At 40.9% G+C, this 21,141-nt stretch overlaps 1 protein-coding gene across 8 annotated transcripts in view; it reads left to right on the top strand.

Moving 5' to 3' along the window:
• Nucleotides 1-21,141, top strand: part of PEMT (phosphatidylethanolamine N-methyltransferase) — a 188,918-nt gene that overhangs the window by 152,721 nt on the left and 15,056 nt on the right. For all 8 annotated transcript variants that reach the window (XM_007498376.3, XM_007498377.3, XM_016423923.2 and 5 more), the window contains exon 5: nucleotides 6,571-6,682. In XM_007498376.3, the coding sequence (XP_007498438.1) occupies nucleotides 6,571-6,682 (112 nt within the window). The remainder of the gene's footprint in view (nucleotides 1-6,570; nucleotides 6,683-21,141) is intronic.

Genomic DNA, 21,141 nt, shown 5'->3' with positions numbered 1-21,141 from the left:
AGAGAAGGTGGAGTCAGTTTAAAAATCCCTCTCTGCTCAAGGGCCAGGTGAGGACCTCACCCGGGTTTATGGGGAACTCTGGGAGGTACCAAGGACTCCTGGGAATTGAAGTCCAGGGTTCAAATCTCCATTTTTACAGTTCCAAGGCAGAAGAGCAGAAAGGGCTAGGCAATTGGGGTTAAGTGACTTGCCCAGGGTCACACAGCTAGGGAGTGTCTGAGGTCAGATTTGAACCCAGAACCTCCCATTTATGGGCCTGGCTCTCAATCCACTGAGCCACCCAACTGCCCCCTTGCCAACTACTTTTAAAAGGCCACCATTTCTCTGAGAAAGGCTATTCAATCAGGGAAGGCAGGGCAGGTAGGTGGCTCAGTGAACTGAGAGCCAGGCCTAAAGACAGGGAGGTCCTGGGTTCAAATTTGATCTCAGACACTTCTTAATGTGTGACCCCAGGCAAGTCACTTAACCCCTGTTGTTCAGCTCTTATCACTCTTATGCCTTGGAATCAATACGTAATATTAATTCTATTTTTTCAAAAAGAAAAAAACAAAAATGTTCAGTGGCAAGATGTGCCTTGTACAACCACAACTGGGGGGAAATTTTTAACTTCAAAAAGGGTAGAGTTGAACATAGGAGACAAACTAGACAATTCAATTTACAGAAAATTGAAAAAGTTTTGCACAAATGAAATCAATGTAGCTATATTTAGAAAAGAAGCTGTTTGTTGGGAAAAGTCATTACACAAAGTATATCTGATATATCCTCTATATATATACATATATGTATATATATAAATACTAGTACAAATCTAAAGGAACAAGAGCCTCATTCATCAATAAATAAGGAATCAAAGGATATTAATGGGCAATTTTCAAAAGAATAAATGTTCTCTACCAACCATAAGAAAGAATGCCCCTGAAGCACTAATAATAGAAATGCACATGAAAACTTTTGTTTCACTTCATACTAAGGTCTTAGCAAGTAGAGAGAAGGGGCAGATGCAAGAGATGTGGAAGCAGAATGTACAAGACCCAGCAATTGATTAAATATATATATATAGGTCAGCGAAGTAGGGGCTCACACAAAGTTGTGAGCATGTGGCTGAGTAGTGGTACCTTCCACAAAACTGGGAAGTTTGAGAAAGAAAAGATGGTAAGTTCTGTTTTTGTACATATTGAGAGTTTGAAACATCTCCAGGATATCTAGTTTGAAATGTCCGCTAGGCAGCTGGTGATTTGGAACTAAAATGAGTCATCTGCGTAGAGAAGACATATAAAGCCATGGAAACTGAAGAGAACTGCTAGAGAAAAAAGAGAAGCCCAGGACAGTGTTGGAGAACAACTGTATTTAGGAGATGTGATATGGATGATGAGTCAGAAAAGGAAATGAGAAGAAGCTGTCAGAGAGGTGGAAGGAGAATCGGGAGAGTGTAGTGTCACCAGATCCCAGAGAGGAGAAAGGTTAAGTAAGAGGACAATTGAGAAAATAGCATCAGAGAAGTGAGAGATTGGGTAAGGAAGGGAAGGGAATTTTCTAAGAGTTTGACTGTGAAAAGGAAACAAAATACTATATAGGAGAATTTTTTTTTGAAGTTTAAAAATTTTTAATTTTAATGCCAGAAATTGAAAATTCTATTTAAAGACTAAATGAGGGGGCAACTAGGTGGCTTAGTGGATTGAGAGTTAGGTCTAGAGATACGAGATCCTGGGTTCAAATTTGGCCTCAGAGACTTCCTACGTGTCTCTTAATCCCAGTTGCTTAGCCTTTATTTTTCTTCTGCCTTGGAGTCAATTCACAGTATTGATTCTAAGATGAAAGGTAAGAGCTGGTTTTGTTTTTTCTTTAAAGACCAAATGAATTTCCTTTTCACTGGTATTAAGAATTTAAGAATTTAAATTCTAGTAGCCATGGCATACAGATTACCTTTTGATTTATGGACAATTTTTTTCAGTTTCTGTCTTTTTTTTACCTCTTTGTTATATAGGAGAATTCTTGAGGGGAATGCATGTTCAAGTTTTTAAAGATAAATATGTTTCAAGTCAGTATGGAAAGAGGATAAGGGGAGACTAAAGATAAGAAGTAGGGAATGGGACCAAAATGATGACTGGAATAAATTCCTCCTGTACAATGATGACTATGATAGGGAACCAGTTAGGGAATTCCATGAAGCAGTGAGGAGCCAGTTAAGCTTAGTAGATAATATAAATTCATAATGGATTCTCTTCGCTTGGTTGTATGACTTTCTTCAGCAGGATTCAGAAGTATGCATTTGAGGCAGGGTGACATACAGATTCCAGGTAAAAGGATGGAACAGAATTTATTATGCGTCATCTAAAGTAAAAAAAGCAAGAGTATCAATCATTATACCAGGATTCAGAAGTATGTGAATAGGGGCAACTAGTGGATAGAGAGAGTACCAGGCATGAAGTCAGGTAGACATGGGTTCAAATATAGCCTCACACACTTCCTACCTATGTGACCTGGACAAGTTATTTAACTATATTTGCCTAGCCCTTCTGACTTAGAGTTGTTACTAGGACAGAAAGTAAAAGTGAAAAAAAGAAGAAGCATGTGAGTAGAAATGGAAAAGTCAGATGGTGGAGATAACCCAGTGGTGGACATCACAAGAATGGTGGTAGGAAAAGGGAGCAAGAGATTTAGCAAGTGTGTCATTGAATTAATCAATGATTGAATCAACAGAATCTGAAAGGTAGAGGCTGAGCTGAATTAGGGATGACAGGATAGAGAGAAATAACAAGAGAAAGAGGTTTTTATCACAGCAGAGAGTAACTGAATCACCGAAATTAAAAAACAAAAAGGAGCAAGAATGAGGTAATTGCCTAAATTTGGTGTGAGTGATGATTACTCTGATTTGTAGGGAATTAGAGGTATTGGCAGAATACCTGGCAGCTGAGCCAGTTAAGAAAGTGTATTTGAGTCTCTCTCAACATATTTGGTGTCAGCTCTGTGATCTCATCCCAGTGGAGGTGACAACCTAACCTGGGACAAACACTGAATCCCCAATCTCTTAGACATTGGAAGGACAGGCCTTTAAGTGTCTTTGGGAGCTTGTAGCTCAGGATCTTGGATGAATTTAAGCTTCTTTCAATATAGACCCTCTTCTGAGACTACATAGTCAGAATTAGAACATAGGTCCCTTGATTTACAGACCTGCCCTTTTAGTCAGTCACCTTCTAAATAACTCAAGGTGAACTATGAAGTTTAGAGAAGATACAGTTTTCTCAAGTAAGGGGTTTACTGGGGAAGACAGGACAAGGATGGAGGATGAGGTAAGAGGGATGGGGTTTTCCCTAATCACAAGGAGTTAGGCAATCAATCAGTATCAGAGACAGTCATAGAGAGATAAGAGGACAAATATTTTCTTCTTTCTTCTTCTTCAAACTCAAATCTCAGATATACAATTAGTTCTTCAGGGTCAGCCACCACCATCAGCCACACTAGCCAAAATTTAGTTCAAAAGCCTCTCTCCCACCTCCAGAAGCCACCAGGGTCTCTCAGCCTTGGTCAGAAGTAAAGTCTCTCAGTTCAGCTGCTGGCTTAGCTCCAACTGCTTCTCCTGGGAACATTCTAATGGAATGTTACTTTTGATTGACAGATGATGTCCTTTGCATGCATTGCAGATTCTCTCTTTTACAATTCCTCCCTTTTTTTGTCTTTTAAAAAATTTGTACCTAGCAAATTTTAATGATACTTACCTCAAGCTATCTATTTTTACCTCTATATTATCTTTATCTATTTTTACCTCTATACTATCTTAAATATTCCTTTACCCTCCCCAAAATAACAAAAATCCTAACTTATCTTAGCTATTCTGTCTACTTAGATCTATGCTAAGAATGGGTATAGGAAAATGGTTTAGGTACTAGGGATTATACATGAACATGGTTTTTACAGAATAACAAATCATGTAACAATATCCAAGCCATTCAAACAATTTCACTAACCTTTTGAATATGCAACTGTCTTATCTCCTAATGTCTATAAATTCAACTAAGAAATTTTCTAGTACTAACAATTACTAACCAAAATCACAATGCAATCTACTTCTATATTTAAGTAGTACTATGTCTATCTCTAATTTCCTAAGACTTTGAACAAATTCACTAAGCTGTCACTACTGTTAGTCATTAGAATATTAATAAATTATCCTAACATAGTTAGCATGTTCGTAAATTCATATTTACATGTGTACATAGGTTGTACCCATACAGATTTACATATGTACATCATTCTACATTTCTGTGCAACTCAGGCAGATAAGAAATAACTGTATCTGTTTGAATTTTCTACAGAAATTTTATCAGTGTGACTTTATGTTGCAACTATGCATGTTGTATACTTACCCATTCCATGAGATATCTTCCTTTTCTATGTAGGATGTGCATGCATATATGTGATATTAACATGTATGACACAGTCTTACATATCTTCATGATCACAAGTCCCAAAATTCACAGTCCTTCCATGTCCTTATATGTTGATTGTATAAACTCTGTCTTCATCTCTGGTCCTTCGTCTGGTCAGCATGCCAGTCGTTTTCTTTCAGTGTTGATTAAAGATCTATGTTCTCCTGTTCAGGAACAAACTCAGGAACAATCCGGAACTTGGAACGTGCATGCATATAAGGTTTTTACATATGCATGCATGTAAGATTAAAATTTACATTTGCATGGAAGTAAACTGAGATCTTCATAAATGCTTGTCAGAATTTGTCAGTATTCATGAGTATAAGTAAGCATTACATGTGTTCTTTATGTGTGCAAATAAGCTTTGTACGTGTTTATCTTCATGCATGAGAGTAAGATTTGCATATGTACATCTTCATGAATGTGTGTAAGCCTAAGTTCTTAGGATTTTTTTTATGAATATTGATATGAAGATTGAAACTACCATTCAGTTTATCAGCCCCAGAGTTCCGGTCAGGTCGAGCGTATGAACAAAGAATTAAAGATGGATCAGACCAACAATGGTCATAATGGCAACCCCAACATCTATAAAGGTTGATCAAAGAGATCCATGGTTCCATGCTTCACATGTGAAATTGCATCATACCCATAATGTTGAGTAGCCCTAGGACAATAATAAAACAAAGGAAAGCACACATGAGAGTACATATCTACAAATAGTACATACAAGAGAGCACTGCACATGTTAACATGATGAAAGGATAGCACCCCTGAAGCAAATACATCCAGTAACACAGACAAAAGGAAAACATACATTTAAAAGTTTAGCAGCCAAAAGAAAAATTTCTACATTATATATGAAGTCTCTGCCGGCCACAGTAACATAACAGAAAGAAAAAATGTTTCAAATGAATACATAATTCTCTCTCCAAGAAATAAGTACAGTAACCATACAATAAGCCTCCTTGTGAAAGTCAGACAGCAAAAAAAAATTATAAAGAACTTCAAATCAATATTCATAACAAAATCTTGAGAACTTATGCATAGTGCTGTTATGCTTACACATACCCATACATGAAGAAGTACATATCATGGTTACTCCCATGCATGAAGAGGAGCACATGTAATTCTGAACTAGACTGAGTGGTTTCTGACTGGACCCCTCTTAGCTTCTGACCTAAGCTGAGAGACTCTCTTGGCTTCTGAGAGAGGGGAGAAGTTTTTGTGTGGCCGAGGGTGGTGGCTGAACCTGAAGAGCTAATTGTGTCTCTGGACTTGAATTAATCAAGCTGAGATTATCTGACTGGTTAAAAGAAGAAAGAAGAAAAATATTTGTCCTCCAAACTCTCTGACTGTCCCTGTGACAGAACTGTTATTACCCCAATATCATCCAAATCTGCTAGACTAGGGAAACCCCCATCCCTCTTACCTCATTCTCTATCCTTGTCCTGTCTTCCCCAATAAACCTCCTTTCTTGAGAAAAGAGAGAAAAGAGTATCTTCTCTAAACCTCATAGTTCACCTTGAATTACTTAGAAGGTGGATGACTAAGAAGGGGTAAGGGAAGGGAGGCAGGAGAGAGAGGGTGGAAACTGGGAGGTATTGAGGGAGGAGGGTAGGCAAAATCTTGATCCATTAACCATCTAGTATTGATCAGTAGACCCCCTCTAGTATATCTCTACTTCCAAAGTATCCCCTCTATTACAATAGGCACCCTCAAGAGCATCCCTCTATCTCTAGAAGTATCTCCTCTATAATCAATAGATAACCCCAGTATCCTTTTATTACCCTTATCACATTCTTTGGAATGAACTGTTTATTTTTGAGTTACTGATTTTTAATTCTGGAGAGACGTGATCCATTCTGCTGTAAAATCATCCTACCTACCTACCTCCAAATTCATGTCTTACTTCATAGTGATCAATGAAAACACGTGGTGCTTTGTGCCAGCTCTGCTATGTATAGTATATTCCCTCAATGATGCTGTAAACTCCTCCTGGAGGGCAGATGTCTTATACATCTTGCCCTTCCCCAGTTCTCCTTGTCCTTCCTAGTCATTTGGCAAGTGTTGGGCATATAGCAGATGGTAATTAAATATTTGTGGCCTGAATAAATGACCTTCCTGGTCCTGTTTTTATCCATAGGTGATTACTTTGGAATCTTGAAAGAAGCAAGACTGACAACATTCCCATTTAGCGTCTTGGATAATCCCATGTACTGGGGGAGTACAGCCAACTATCTGGGGTTGTCAATCATGTAAGTAACAATCTACATTTTGTCTTTTCATTCTAATATGAATTCCATTCATCTTACTCTGATACCAAATTCTAATATGAATTATGCTGTCATTCAAAATCCATCACGTGATCATTTATTTTTCAAGTACTATATTATTTTTATATCAGGGTCTTGGATTATAAAGACCCAAATTAGCTCTAGTATATTAGGGAGAATTCCTGAACCAGGTTTTAGAGCTGGCTCCATTCAATCTATAGATTTTGTACATTCTCCTTTTTCCTGGAAATAGGGTCCTTTCACAGACTAATAGGAAAGTTCTGCAAAGATACTTTTCTGGTGTATGTGACCTGCGAGGATGCGAAGGGCTGGATAGGTTGATAGACCACCCCTTAATTAAACTATCACCAATTAAAGGTGGCTTGTGGTGTCCAAAGGAGAGGATGAATAATGAAAAATATTCATGAAAAAAATCTCTTTACTAAGTTCCCTGACCCAGCTAAGGTCTTCCCTGATTCAGAGAGAGCTGGGGAGACCTAGAGCACTTTACCAGTTAACCAATAAACCTGAAATAGTCAGTAAACTTCTATTCTTACCCAAAAATCAGTCCGTCAAGACAATTTTAATCATAATAATTGTTAATGTTATTAGTAACCTCCTTAATTAATGATAAATATTCCCGTTTATTGTCACCAATTGTTTATTATTATCCATTATTGTGCCTAAAACAGTTCATGGAACATAGTAGGTGTTTAGTAAATGCCTGTTGACTGATTGGCAATAACCTCCTTATGTGAAGAAAAACATGATTTATTCAGAATTTGACAAGTAAAACAGACCTTAGAGGACCCATTTTGCAAACGAAAAAACTGAAAAAGGAAGTGGCTTTCTTAGATTCACCTAGTAATGCTAGAGAACAAACTAAAACCCAAGTCTCTAATTCCCAATGTGTTGCTCTTTCCTGAGCTATGCTTCTTAGTTCTCCTATAGCCAGCCTTAATAGAGAGATACTCAGTCAATATTTACTAATTGATTTCAGCTACAGGAAGTTAGGCATGACATTTTGATTTTTTAAAGAGGAAATCCCTGGTAAATGCTGGGGTAGTGGTCACCCAATCAGATCTCGTGTTGACCCACAGAGGAAGCCTCAGGATGTTGATATTAAATATTACTGTAGAGAGATAGGGAGGGTGTTTTTATAGTCAAGTTGATCCTTTTTTTCCCACAGAGGGAAAAAAAATCAGCAACTACTTAATCACTTTAAATGTCACAGTGTTCTAGAGAACAAGATTGTCTGGCTTTGAAGCTAACTCGGCAACATTAGGCAAAACACTTCTTATTTTGGGGAATTCATTTCTTCCTCTATAAGATGAGGAAAAGGTGGTAGGCAAGATGGCGGAGCAAGAAATGCTCAGAATTCTCCAGCCATCCTCCAATCTACCACAAAACAATATAACATGAGGAAGATGAATAAAATAATCTCTAAAGACCCTTTTCAGTGGCAAATTCTATGATTTTTCTGATTGGTCAAGAGAAGACCAAGGAGGATGGGGTTGACTCTTAGCTGGGCAGGTGTGGCCTCAGCTGATGGTAGCTAACATTTACATGTTGCTTTACATCCATCATGTCATTTGGGTCTCACAATAACCCACCCCGTATATACTACAGATATTATTTCCCCTATTTTACAGATGAGGAGATTGAGACCCAGAGACTCAAGTAAGTGCCTTGTCCTTAATAATTCATTCAGAGGCACGTTCTTAACCTAGGTTTTCCTGGCTCCAAGTCAAGCACTTTATCTGTTTTTATAAATTTTATAAATTTAAAAATATTATAATTGCTCCAGAAAAAAAACCTGTCATTTGCCTGACCAACAGATGGTGTTTAATAATGCATGTTAATTGATTGATTCCTTTCTTCAGACACTCCACCCAGGTACAAAAAGGCTAGATCCACTGGCACCCGACAGCCCCTGACAGGCAGCCTTTTCCCACTTATTTATGGGGATTTTGCTCTATCCTAGACCCTGGGTGTATTTAGGAGCTGGCTAATGGCCCCTTGGAAATCATTTCTACTACAAAACAGCAGCCTCGATTTTAGCGACAGTTTCGGTCATCAGGTTGAAGACATCGGGGGGATGGGGAGATCTAAAAGAGGACGCCAAAGCCAGTAGCTTGTGCCAAAGGCTATTTCATGAATTGGAAGCTAGGTCTGCCTATCATTCAGGAAGAAGAAAAAATTATGGCTTTTGGAAGATGCATTCTGAGTGTGCTCCCAGCCCAGGGAGAGTAAGTAAACCTTCCTGCAGAAACTAGAAGGATTTTTTCCACTGTTAATAGGTGAAAAATCCTCATGGGGCCCTTGGAAATGGTCACTTTCTGGAACACTTAAGGAGCCCAGATCCCCAGGCGAGTTGCTAAGTAAGCTTCAGGGGCCCTCCAGACAATGACTCCTGCTTACTCTTCTGAGAGGGAAACCCAGGGCTGCTGACATCTGGGGTGATAGGGAGGATGAACGGTGGCCTGTCTGAGAGCCCATTAAAGATGGGCAGTATTTTGTGCAGGGCTCACATTGCTGACCAAGCAGGATTCCTCGTAAATCTTCCTTGAAGGCCATCTGTCTCAGCCCCCAGCGCCCTTCTCTGTGTGACTTCCCAGAGAAAGGGGAGAATTGCCATGGATTCTAGCAAGGCCCAAAGAACCCCCTCACACACACAGAATGACCCACGTGGCATAAGCCTAGGTCCTTGGTTAAGAATCCCACAGAGGTTTGTACCCCAAATCGACAATAAGGAAAAAGACCTGTACAAGAATATTCATAGCTACACTCTTTGTGGTGGCAAAAAATTGGAAAATGACGGGATGCCCTTCAATTGGGTTATGGCTGAACAAATTGTGGTATCTGTTGGTGATAGAATACTATTGTGCTCAAAGGAATGATGAACTGGAGGGATTCCATGTGAACTGAAAGACCTCCAGGAAGTGATGCAGAGTGAGAGGAGTAGAACCAGGAGAACGTTGTACACAGAGACTGATACATTGTGGCACAATGAAATGTAATAGACGTCTCTACTAGCAACAATGCAATGATCCAGAACTATTCGAAGAGACATATGAGAAAGGATGCTATTCACATCCAGAGGAAAAACTGTGGGAGTAGAAACACAGAAGAAAAACAACTGCTTGATCTCATGGGTCGAAGGGACATGATTGGGGATATAGATTCTAAACGAATCACCCTGGTGCAAATATCAATAATATGGAAATAAGTTCTGATCCAAAAAAAAAATCCCACCAAAAACTCTACCATTCTTTACTTTCTTTAATGAAGAGAGAAAAGCAACCTAAAAGTGCTGAGGGGCAAAAACTGAGAGAAGGATGCAGAAGGAATTGGTGGGAGATCCTGAAAGGAAACTCGATGGCCTTCACTATTTTTCTGGGCTTTGGGCAGCAGGAAGCCAGGAGCTTCTTCTTAGGTTTTTTCTCTCTAGTTCCAGTTCTCAATTTCCTCATCTTCTCGGGTAGGAATAAAAACTAGAAATGGCAGATGCTGTCATGATCCCTAGACAGATGCAAGAAAGGCCATCTTCTGGTCAGCATCCAGGGACATGGATAAAAACCAAATGTTACAAATAAAGAAAATAAGAAAGTTAGTTTGGCTGGAAGGATGTACATGAAGGAAAATAATGAGTAAGACAGCTGTAAACAAAGATTGAAGCCAAGTCGTGAATGAAGCATTAAACATCTCTCCAATTAATTAGATCTTTATTTCATTAATTACAGTTTTATAATTGTTCTTAGATAGTTTGTATGTAATTCTTGGAAGGTTTATTCCCATATAGTTGGTAGATTAGAATTATTGTAAATGAGATTTCTGTTTTATGAAGTTTTCTTGATTCTTATTGCTAATAAATAAGAATGCAAATTTAAAAAAAAGAAAGGCCATCTTCTCACCCTTTCACTTGACACACACAGAGTTGGAGAGAGATGCCCCATCAGAAAGGGGCGTGGAAAGGTAGACCATTCAGATAAATAAATGCCTGTATCTGTCAAGCAACGAACTAAACTGAAGTAAATCATAAGCCAGGATTTTGGAGCAAAGTATGCTAATATGCTAAATCCCCCAAACTATTGTTGTTGGATTTTTATTTAACCCTTATTTGTATCTTAGTATTGGTTCTAAAGCAGAAAAGTGGTAAGGGCTAGGCAATGGGGGTTAAGTGACTTGCCCAAGGTCACACGGCTAGGAAATGTCTGAGGTCAAATTTGAATCCAGGACCTCCTGTCTCCAGGCCTGGCCCTCAAAGCACTGAGCTACCCAACTGTCCCTTAACATTTGTTTTCTAAAAATCTGGGTTCCAAATTCTCCTCTCCTTCTCTTCCACTCTCTAGCCACTCTGCTACCTAGCTACCCCTATTGTTGATTTTTAACTTAAACCACAAACTCAACCAAAGTGGGTTTTTTAGGATTTATTTATTATGTTTTGCATGACTGCCCATGGATAATCTGTGCCAAACTGCTTGCCTTCTCAAGGAAGGGGGGTGGGAAAGAATTGGCAACTCAGCTTTTTTTTAAGAATGTTTCAAATGTTTGTTTTCTTGTCATTGTGAAAATTTAAAACATTTTTAAGTACTTCTTTTCTGGATGCCCCACCCCAATCCCGTTAACTAGTTCAAACTAAGTCAGAATCAGTGGTCTAAAGTGATGTAAGGACATCAAGATCTCTCCTTTTTTCTTCAGTGAGAGGCAATGTGGTGTAATGGCTAAGTGCGCCAGCTTAGAAGCTGGAGACATGCACGGGTCCATGTCTTACTTCTGATACATTCTAGCTTTGGGATACTGAGCAAATCACTTGGCTTTTAAGTGTTGACGTCCAGAGGGGTCAAATTGAAAGAGAAATGGATCCCTGCCATTCCAGTTACATTAAGAAAAACAAAACACCCTCTTACTTTCTGTCTGAGAACCAATTCTGAAGTTTGGAGCCCAGAGCAAGAGTGGAAAAGGCTTGAGAGTTCAGTGATTTTTCTGGGATCATTCAACTAGGAAGTGTCTGAATACAGATTTGAACCCAGGATCTCCCATCTCCAGACCTGGTTCTCTAGCCATTGTGCTATGATCACAAGACTCTTTTTTTTTTTAACTTTTACCTACCGCCTTAGAATCAATACTGTGTATTGGCTCCAAGGCAGAAGAGTGGTGAGGGCTAGGCAATGGGGGTTAAGTGACTTGCCCAGGGTCACCCAGCTGGGAAGTGTCTGAGGCCAGATTTGAACCCAGGACCTCCTGTCTCTGGGCCTGGCTCTCCATCTACTGAGTCACTCAGCTGCCCCCCCCCCCTGATTTATAAGCTGCCGCACTGAGACCCAAAGAGCCCAGCCCAGTGCCACAAGTCACAAAGCCAGTGAATGCCACTAGGAACTCCAGCCTAGAAAACATGCTGGTTCTCATATTTAAAAGAAAACAAGACCCAAACCTGTGGATTTTAAAATTAATATCCAAACTACGCCAAGCATTATATGTATAAAGCTTTAAAATTAACTTGAAGAAAAAAACTAGAGTAAAAAGGGAGCTCACTCAAGCGGCGGTCAGGAGAGAAGAGAGGCGAGAGGCGGAATTCCCATTAACTATGTAGAAAGCATGGCCAGGCCCTGTGGGGGAGAGAGAGAGGAATTCTGGGAAATGCACAAGGAATTCTGGGGAACCTCGGTCCAAGGTAGAACATTCCCATGGATACAGACCCCCAGGGGTGCCCATAGCCCTGGGAAAGGCCCGCCTTCTCCTGGAATCCTCCTCCGGGCCAGTCATTCTGCTGCTTCCGTTACTCGGCCTTTGGGGGAAGTAAATAAGCCTGTCCTCAAATGGGAAACATGCCTCGGGTTTATTTATTATATATAATATAATATGCATATTATATAGTATATATAATATAATATAAATTAGGGTTTATGTAGACTTTCCACAAGGTTGGGCACTTAACTTGTTGTTGGGGTTCCAAGTTGGATGTTTTATTCTTGATAGGGAGTAGCTTAGTGACCAAAGTGGGGCCGGGCGGCCGCAAGGCTGGTCATGAGCATTCCTTACCACAAGAGCGGAGAGCCGAGCCCTCGGACCCAGGGAGGGGTTTGGGCGTCGCTGGGCTTCGTGCCCTACAGCATCGGCCCAGAGCTTTTATCCCTCCGCTTCTCCTTATCCACATCGGAGGGCTCACCAAACGGACGAAATAAAGGGGCGCCGGAGCCTGGCACAGGAGGGACGCGGAAGCCCCGGATAGGAATTCGCTTTTGAGCTGAACCCTAAGAGAAAGTAGAGGTTCTGAGAGGCCCGCTTGTGCAAATGTAGGAATTGAGAAACCAAAGGCCGCCAAGAAGGGCACCAAACTACCGGAGGTCCGTCCTAGAAACCTCCGCGCAGTTTGGGGCACTTTACCTCGAGGGAGCCACCTGGAAAGAGGGGCTAGACGTTGGGCGTGTTGTGGAAAGAAGGACAAAGAAAATGGCCTTCTCAGCATGAAAGCATGTGAACAGTCTGGCATTCTGGGATTGACAACACATGGGGACAAGTGTAATGATTAAAATTTAGGGGAGACGGAGGCAGGTAGAAATTCGTTTCTCTCTACAAGGCGTATTATATTTTTAGAGGTTTATTAAAAGTTAAGGATTAAAAGAAAATACAGGATAAGGAAACCGTGCCTAGGCCAGGGAGGCCTAGACAAGACCTCACCTACATTATGGAAAGAGCCACGTCTGCCCCAAAACGGAAGTCCAAAAAGAGCCCTCAAAAGCCTTTGCAATCAGCTTAAGTACCTTCTCCATCTCGCCCAACTCAGAATTCCGTGAGATTACAAAGCATTTTGGGGAAGTGGAGCAAGGACTTGTGGGAATTGAAGTCCAGAGTTCAAATCTCAATTTTACACAAGAAGGGCCCCAGAAGGGATTTGAACTATCTTTGAATTGGGAGGCGGACTTGAATTAGGTAGAGATGTTCAAACTCCTAGAGGAGTGTTAAAAACTCTCATTTTAGGGGGCAGCTGGGTGGCTCAGTGTGGAGAGCCAGATCTAGAGATGGGAGGTCCTGGGTTCAAATCTGGCCTCAGACACTTCCCAGCTTGGTGACCCTGGGCAAGTCACTCCACCCCAACTGCCTAGCCCTTACCTCTCTCCTGCCTGATTCAGACAGAAGGTAGAGGTTTAAAACAAAACAAACAAACAAAACCAACCCTTACTTTCTGTCTTAGAATTGATACTAAGGGACAGGTAAGAGCTCAGTGGTTTGAGAGTCAGACCTAAAGACCTGAGGTCCTGGGTTCAAATCTGGCCTTGGATATTTCCTAGCTGTGTGACCCTGGGCAAGTGTAATTAGAATCTGCCCCCTAGGACTCTCTGTCCCAGCATTCCATGTTCCTTCTCAAGTTAAGTATTACCTAGGGAGGATATAAGTTTTGTGTAGCTCCATCCCTCTCTCTCTTTTCCCCTGATCAGAGCTTCAGACTTTTTGGGCAGGCAGGAGAACTTACTCACATGGATTTATTTTTGTTAGATACTTAGGTTTGAACTTCTGTTCCTTTTAGTTTATTTTCTTTCTGCTTCAAGTGATTATTAATTGTATAAAATAGAATCATAAACAAGTGCTAAATCACGTCAAAAACTCATTAGAAAATAAATGAACCATAATTGGCCAGAGGGGCATCTTCCGAGATTTGCTGTAGAAGAAAAGTTGGACCAGATGACCTTTCTAGGATTCTGATTCGGTGAAAGAGAGAATGCAGGTTTGTGCAAATGGAAGGGATGATTCTCATCATCGTCGTCATTGTACAAACCGATCTGGCTTGTGTTCAGCCCTGTCTCTGCTCTCTGAGACAGAGGACAGGAGAGTAGGTGAGGGAAAGGTGAGAACCAAGGCAAGGAAAGCCATCCTCCTACTAACATCAGATCATCCGTTGCCTCAGAAAGGAAATCAAGTCTCCTGCCACCCAGGAACAGGTCCGAGCTGTGAATCTAGGAACCAAGATTCTGAAGTTTTTAAATTGAACAACACGAATCATGTCACCTTGGAAAACTCCTATGTAAATTTGTTCCTGGTATAAAATAAAGGGGAAAAAAAAAATATATATATATATATATTAACTGATGTTACAAGACTGTGGGGCCCTCAGATCCAGTGCCAAAATGAAGCAGACAGTGTCCACTGATGAGAGCCTGTTAACTTTGAAGCTGGCAGGCTGGGGACCTCCCTCCCTCCATTCCCCCAAAACCATTAGCCCATTAACTGCGAACCTGTGAGAACCAGCTTATTCCAGCCCGAGAATCAGAAGGTAACTATAGAAATAAATTGGGGAAACAGTATGACAGCAGCTATTTGTAGAAACAGGAAGCAGATGTGGCTGCAGGGTCCCTCCGCCTTTGTCACCAAGGAGCTGTTCTTTCTCATTAGTCTTAAAAGTCAAAAATAAGTCTTGTCCATGAAAAAATCTTTGAATGAAGAGACAGCGGGATTTCCGTTTGGATTTGTTCTCAGTCAGGTCTACGGGCCCTTCTGCTTAAATAGATGCTGAGGAATTTCTCATCCCCCTGCCCTCTCCTGTAACAAGGGCAGAGCCAAAAGTGCAATGACAATTGTAGGGTGGGAGGGCTCACACACACACACACACAAATTCCCAAGTCCTTAAACTCCACGTTCTTATTTAGCCACGAAATAAGAATTTGGAGCAGAGTGCAAAATTCACTCACCAGGCTCAGTGAATAGAGCACTAGCCCTGGAAATGGGAAGTCCTGGGTTTAAATGTGGCCTCAAACACTTCCTAGCTGCGTGACCCTGGGCAAGTCACTTAACCCCTATTTCCTCACTCTTACCACTCTTCTGCCTTGGAACCAATACACAGTACTGATTCTAAGGTTTGTTCTTTTAAATTTTATTTATTTTATAGTCTTCGTATTGCATTAATAGACTATATTAATATTTAACTTATTAGTATTCATCATCATCATTATTATTTGAATCAATTGTGTAAATTATTACACAAAACATGTTTCTAAATAAGTTTTTCAAACTTACAGAATCCAAGCGGTCCTTCTTCCTCACCCCTCCAAGGGCTGGCAAGCCATTCTGTAGGGGTTGTACCGATATTATCATACAAAATATATTTCCATGGAAGGGGGGGGGACCCAGCTGTGCCCACAGACTTCTCTTCTAGAACTCTTCTAGCTCCAGAAGGCCTCTCCTGCCTCCTTTTTGTTGACTTCCTCATTTTACGGAGACAGTGACGGAGGGGGACGTGACTTGGTCAAGGGTGATAACGACTCAATATCAGAACCAACTCCAGAAGAGCTTGGATCCTCTGGCTTCCAACCCAGTGCGCCATCCTCTCTGCCATCTGTTGGGAAGGCCTTGAATGTGGGGGCTGCCAGACCTCATTAATCCAGCCACTTACCCGGCTCTGCTGACTTTACCAACTAACCTAGAGGGGAAAATCCGGGAACTGGAGGAGAGGACGCAGCCGGGCATGTGTGTTTGCATTCACGCCGATTACACGATGGCAGGTCAGTGCTGGCAGCAGAAAGAGCTGGGCTGGGCGCGCCTCCCCCCTGAGGCTCAGCAATTGCTCTCAGGGCAGCTCTCAAAGACTGCGATCCGCAGGGCTACTGCTCGGCTTCTCTCCCATGAAATAAAAATCCGCAGCCCCTTCGCCCAGAGCACCCAGAATGCCAGCCAGAAAGGCCTCCGGGGCGGAGGAGCAGCTGCCCATTTCTCTTTTCTGGGAGAAGAAAGAAAAGAAGAGGCCTGGTGACCAGGGGCGCGGGGGACGCCTCTGTAACCTGGGGGGGATGACAGCCTAGAACTTCAAGTGGCATTATGTGTGTCTGTGCCTGCGCTTCATACTTCTCATGCATTTTCATATTTTATTTCTAGATGAATACATTGATTAGAATATATCATAATATTAAATGGAATAATTAAATAGAAATCTATACATTTTATACGCTTCTAGATACACAGGCGTTTGTGCTACATAAATGTCAGTTTTTATAGTGATAATAGAAAAATCATCATCGTCATCAAATGGAATCCAGGCAGAAATGGTCTTTGGACGGTCTCACTAGTTTGCGTTTATTTCTCTTCTATTAAGTGTTCTAAGTTCAGTTGCAAAGGTGGACTGAAGAGCTCCTTCTTGTGTGTGAACAAAAGCCTTCGTGTGAAAGCTTATCTTGAGTGAGCCTGACATAACTCAAGGAGCAAACCGAAGCACAAGGACAGCGTGTGCTCTGGGCAGCTCCCACATGATTTTTATTTCTTTTGCTCAGGCTCAGTAGTTCCAGAGCTCTTTGTTCCTCCCTCCCCATAACCCACCTCCACCCCGCCTTAGGGATGTCTATCAGTGTGGTGGGCAACATAGCCCACCAATATGAAGCACTATTTCCACCATTGATTGAATTCTCGATATTTGGAGTGTGAGGATTTATTTGTCAGTCCCCAACCAAGAATTTTAGCCCAGGACATATCTGGCTAGGTGGCCAATAGGTGCTCAGTTTGCATAGCCATGACTGAGTGGTCTTCCTTCCTTCCTTCCTTCCTTCCTTCCTTCTTTCCTTCCTTCCTTCCTTCCTTCCTTCCTTCCTTCCTTCCTTCCTTCCTTTCTTTCTTTCTTTCTTTTCTTTCTTTCTTTCTTTCTTCCTTCCTTCCTTCCTTCCTTCCTTCCTTCCTTCCTTCCTTCCTTCCTTCCTTCCTTCCTTCCTTCCTTCCTTCCTTCCTTCCTTCCTTCCTTCCTTCCTTCCTTCCTTTCTTTCTTTCTTTCTTTCTTTCTTTCCTTCTTCCTTCCTTCCTTTCTTTCTTCCTTTCTTCCTTTCTTTTCTTTTTTATTTAATTAATTTGAATATTTTTCCATGGCTACATGATTCCTGTTCTTTCCCTCCCCTCCTTCCTCCCCCTCTCTCGTAGCCAATGAGCACTTCCACTGGCTTTTACATGTATCATTGGGTCACCCACCTTCTTGCATAATCTCTTTTGCCATGACTGTCACTAGTAGAACCCGGACCACTGAGTCCCAATGAGAGAGTGCCCAAGCTTCCAATAAGTATTCACACAGGTGAGTGTACTTTGTGTGCGAATAAAAGAACACCTGAAATCTAGAAGGAAGGCAGGACAGGACAGGACTCTGCCAGGTCAGGAGGGCACCTTCCTCAGAGCTGTGAGGCTCACATGGGCTGATAGGTGCAGTGCTTTGCCAACCTGAAAGTGCATTGTAGGTGCCAGCTATTCCGAGCACGCTTCCTTTGGTGCTTCTCCAGCGGGCTCCCCAGCAGGCCCTTATCTTCTCCTTCCAGTTACTCATTATCTCCAGCCCTGCCCTTGAGCTCCTGCTCACTACGGGGGCAGACATGGCCAGGGCCCGGATTAGATGTTTCTGGGGGCAGCGAGGCGGTCTGGAGATGAGCCCACGCACTGCTCCCACCACCACACTTTGTACTCTGGAGGCCCCGTCTGCCTCCTGCCTCTGTTGTCAGGTATTTGCTAATCCCAGCTTCTGCTGGACTAATCTAGCCATAAGCACCCTGGGGACAGGGAGGAGAGGTGAGAAGCCGGCAAAGTCTCTTAGTGTTCCCTAGATAGAGCCGCCTGAAAACTGATGCATTCTCCCAGGCAGAGACAAACAGAGAGTTCTTCACCTTGAGGCTCAGAACATGTTTGAAAAAACATTGTGAAAACTTTATTGCAGGGTCATTTATTTCCTTTGTAGTCCCAAGCATTTCCTTGGTGTGATGTTCTAAGGTGTCCGTACACTTCACCAAATTGCTAAAAACATCTAAGACCAAAAAAAAAAAAAGCTTTGGCAACACCCCCCCCCCAAAAAAAGGAAGAAGAAGAACATTATGAAGTTTGCACTTTTTTAATTACTAGAATTTATTCCCAGGGATCTCAGCCCCTCCTTCCCCTCCCCACACCAAGGCATCATCCAGCAAACAGATATGGATATATAGATTATGTCTTTAGTGTCCTCCTCACTTCTCTGTCTGTTCTCTGGAGGCGAACATTCACAAGTTACTCTCCAAAATATTAAATCTGTAGCTATATGTAATGTTCTCTTCATTCTACTCATTTCACTCTTTATTATCTTGTTTAGTTCTTTCCAAGTTTTAAAAAAATTAGCCTGCTTATAGTTTCCATCCTAATCATATACCACAATTTGTTTAGCCATTCCCGAATTGATGGGCATCTCTTCGATTTGCAGTTTTTTGCTACCACAAAGAAAACTGCTATCAATGTTTTGGACCATAAAGGTTCTTGTCCTTTTTCCCTCATCTCCTTGGGAAATAGATCCAGCAATGGTATACATAGTTTTATAGCTTTCTGGGCATAATTCCAAATTGCTCTCCCAAATGGATGATCAGTTCACAGTTCCACCAATAATGTACTAGTGCCCCCTGGAATTATATTTTAAAAGTGGGTTTATCATGCCAACATAAGGGAGATCTCACTGAAGAGCATTACTGGGGGGGGGGGGAGGGAAGAAATAGATAATATAGGAAGCAAGTATTTAGTAATGAATTTAGTCTGGGAGAAACCAGTGGATTAGAAGGCTACTTTCTGTGAAAGAGGATTGTATCTCCACAAGCAGCATTCTGAACCAGGAGAAGGGATGCATAAGTTCCTTACCCAGAATGGTGGTGAGAGGTGAGAAAAAGGAACAGCATAGACCAAGAGAATGCCATGCCTTTAGTAAGGAAATCAGTCATGTCAAGGAGAGTGAGCAAGACAGAACAACACAGTTTAGGACCCAAGGTAATTTCTGCTATGTAACAATTTCTGTCCAACATTGTTTCTCTAATGAATTGATACTTCTCCAATTGTAAGATGCAGCAGAAAGCCAATAAGTCATCAGGAATTTATTAAATGCCTTCTGTGTTCTAGGCACTGTACTAGGTCCTAGGAATATTTTTTAAAAGGTAAAAAAAAATTCCCTGCTCTCAAGGAACTTATGCTCTAATGGAGAAAAGGACTGGATGGTGGGGATGATGGATGATATGAGGCAAAATCTATAAAAGATCTATACAGAAGTTACTTAGAAGAGGGAGCTCCAACTCAGTACTTTGGAAGTTTTAACCCCATAAAGAACTCAGAGAATACAGAAGGAATAAAGAAATGTGTACCAGGTTAATTTTTTTTAAACAAATCAGCATAAACTGAAAGGGCATAGAAATAACAGACCAAAACAAAGGAAAAATTTCAATGACATAGAAAAAGAAAACCAAATCATATAAGGAAGGCAAGGTTTTAAACTAATCCTTCAAATGGGAGGCAAAAAAAGGAGCAATATAGAGGAAGAAATAAAATATCCAAACAAATAAAAGAAAGAAATCAGTAATAGAAGTAAAATACAAAAACCTGAGAAAGGGAAGGCAAATGGGGACAAAGAATGGGGACCAAACCTGTAAGGTATAAATTAGCACCAAAGAAGTTTTGTAAGAGTAATTGTACAGGCAAAGAAGAAAGAAGGTCTAACAATGTTTTTTTTTTTTTTAAGTAATACTAAAGAAACAAGAAGAAAAAATGACTTTCATAACTTTAAATGTGAATGGACTAAACAATCCAATTAAAGTGAGTAGCAGAATGTGTAAGAAAGCCCCAAACTGGAAACAAGAAACACATCTTTTAAAAAAGCAAAGATAAACAAAAAATAAAAAAGGAGAGTCTAGAACAAAATTTGCTATCCACCAAAAGAACTTTCTTAAAAACAGACATTGTAGGAAGCAGCTGGGTAGTGCAGTAGATTGAGAGCCAGACCTGAAGACAGGAGGTCCTGGGTTCAGATTTGGCCTCAAGACACTTCTTAGCTGTATGATCCTGAACAAGTAATTTAACTCCCATTGCCTAGCCCTTACCACTCCTCTGCCTTAGAATTGATACACAGTATTGACTCTAGGATAGGAGGTACGGGTTTAAAAACACACAGAAGCTGTAATCATGCTATCAGAAACAGTAGAAAAAAATTTTAAATCACAATATTATGAGAGATAAATAAGGAAACTATATTATTTTAAGATAATAACAGACTATGAATCAGACAGAAGCTATTTCTCCCTGTTTTGTACATACTATGGGTTTGGAACATAACTGTCTACCTGTTGTTTTTCTCCAATAGAAAGTAAACTTCCTGAAGGCTGAGACCACTTCTTTTTTTCCTTTGTAGTTCCCTTAATTAGTATAGTGTCTGGCACATTCAGAGGAACTTAATAATTGATAAATGAATGAATGAATCATGATTAAGGTTCCTGAGTTCAAGGACCATATCTTTTCCTTCTCTCGTGTTCTCTATGATAGCACAAGGTTGGATACACAATGAGGAGCACAAAATGAATGAATAAAAGACATCATTAGTAAATAGGTATAAAGTATATATAGTGGAAAATGAGTCTTTTATGGTTTTTTTTTTATTTGATCAATTTCAAACATTATTCCTTGGTTACAAGAATCACATTCTTTCCCTC

The sequence above is a fragment of the Monodelphis domestica genome, chromosome 7 (genome assembly GCF_027887165.1).
Source record: "Monodelphis domestica isolate mMonDom1 chromosome 7, mMonDom1.pri, whole genome shotgun sequence".
In the NCBI taxonomy this organism is placed as follows: domain Eukaryota; kingdom Metazoa; phylum Chordata; class Mammalia; order Didelphimorphia; family Didelphidae; genus Monodelphis; species Monodelphis domestica.
The sequence above is the reverse complement of the archived record's forward strand: the minus strand, read 5'-3'. Positions and strand labels throughout refer to the sequence as shown.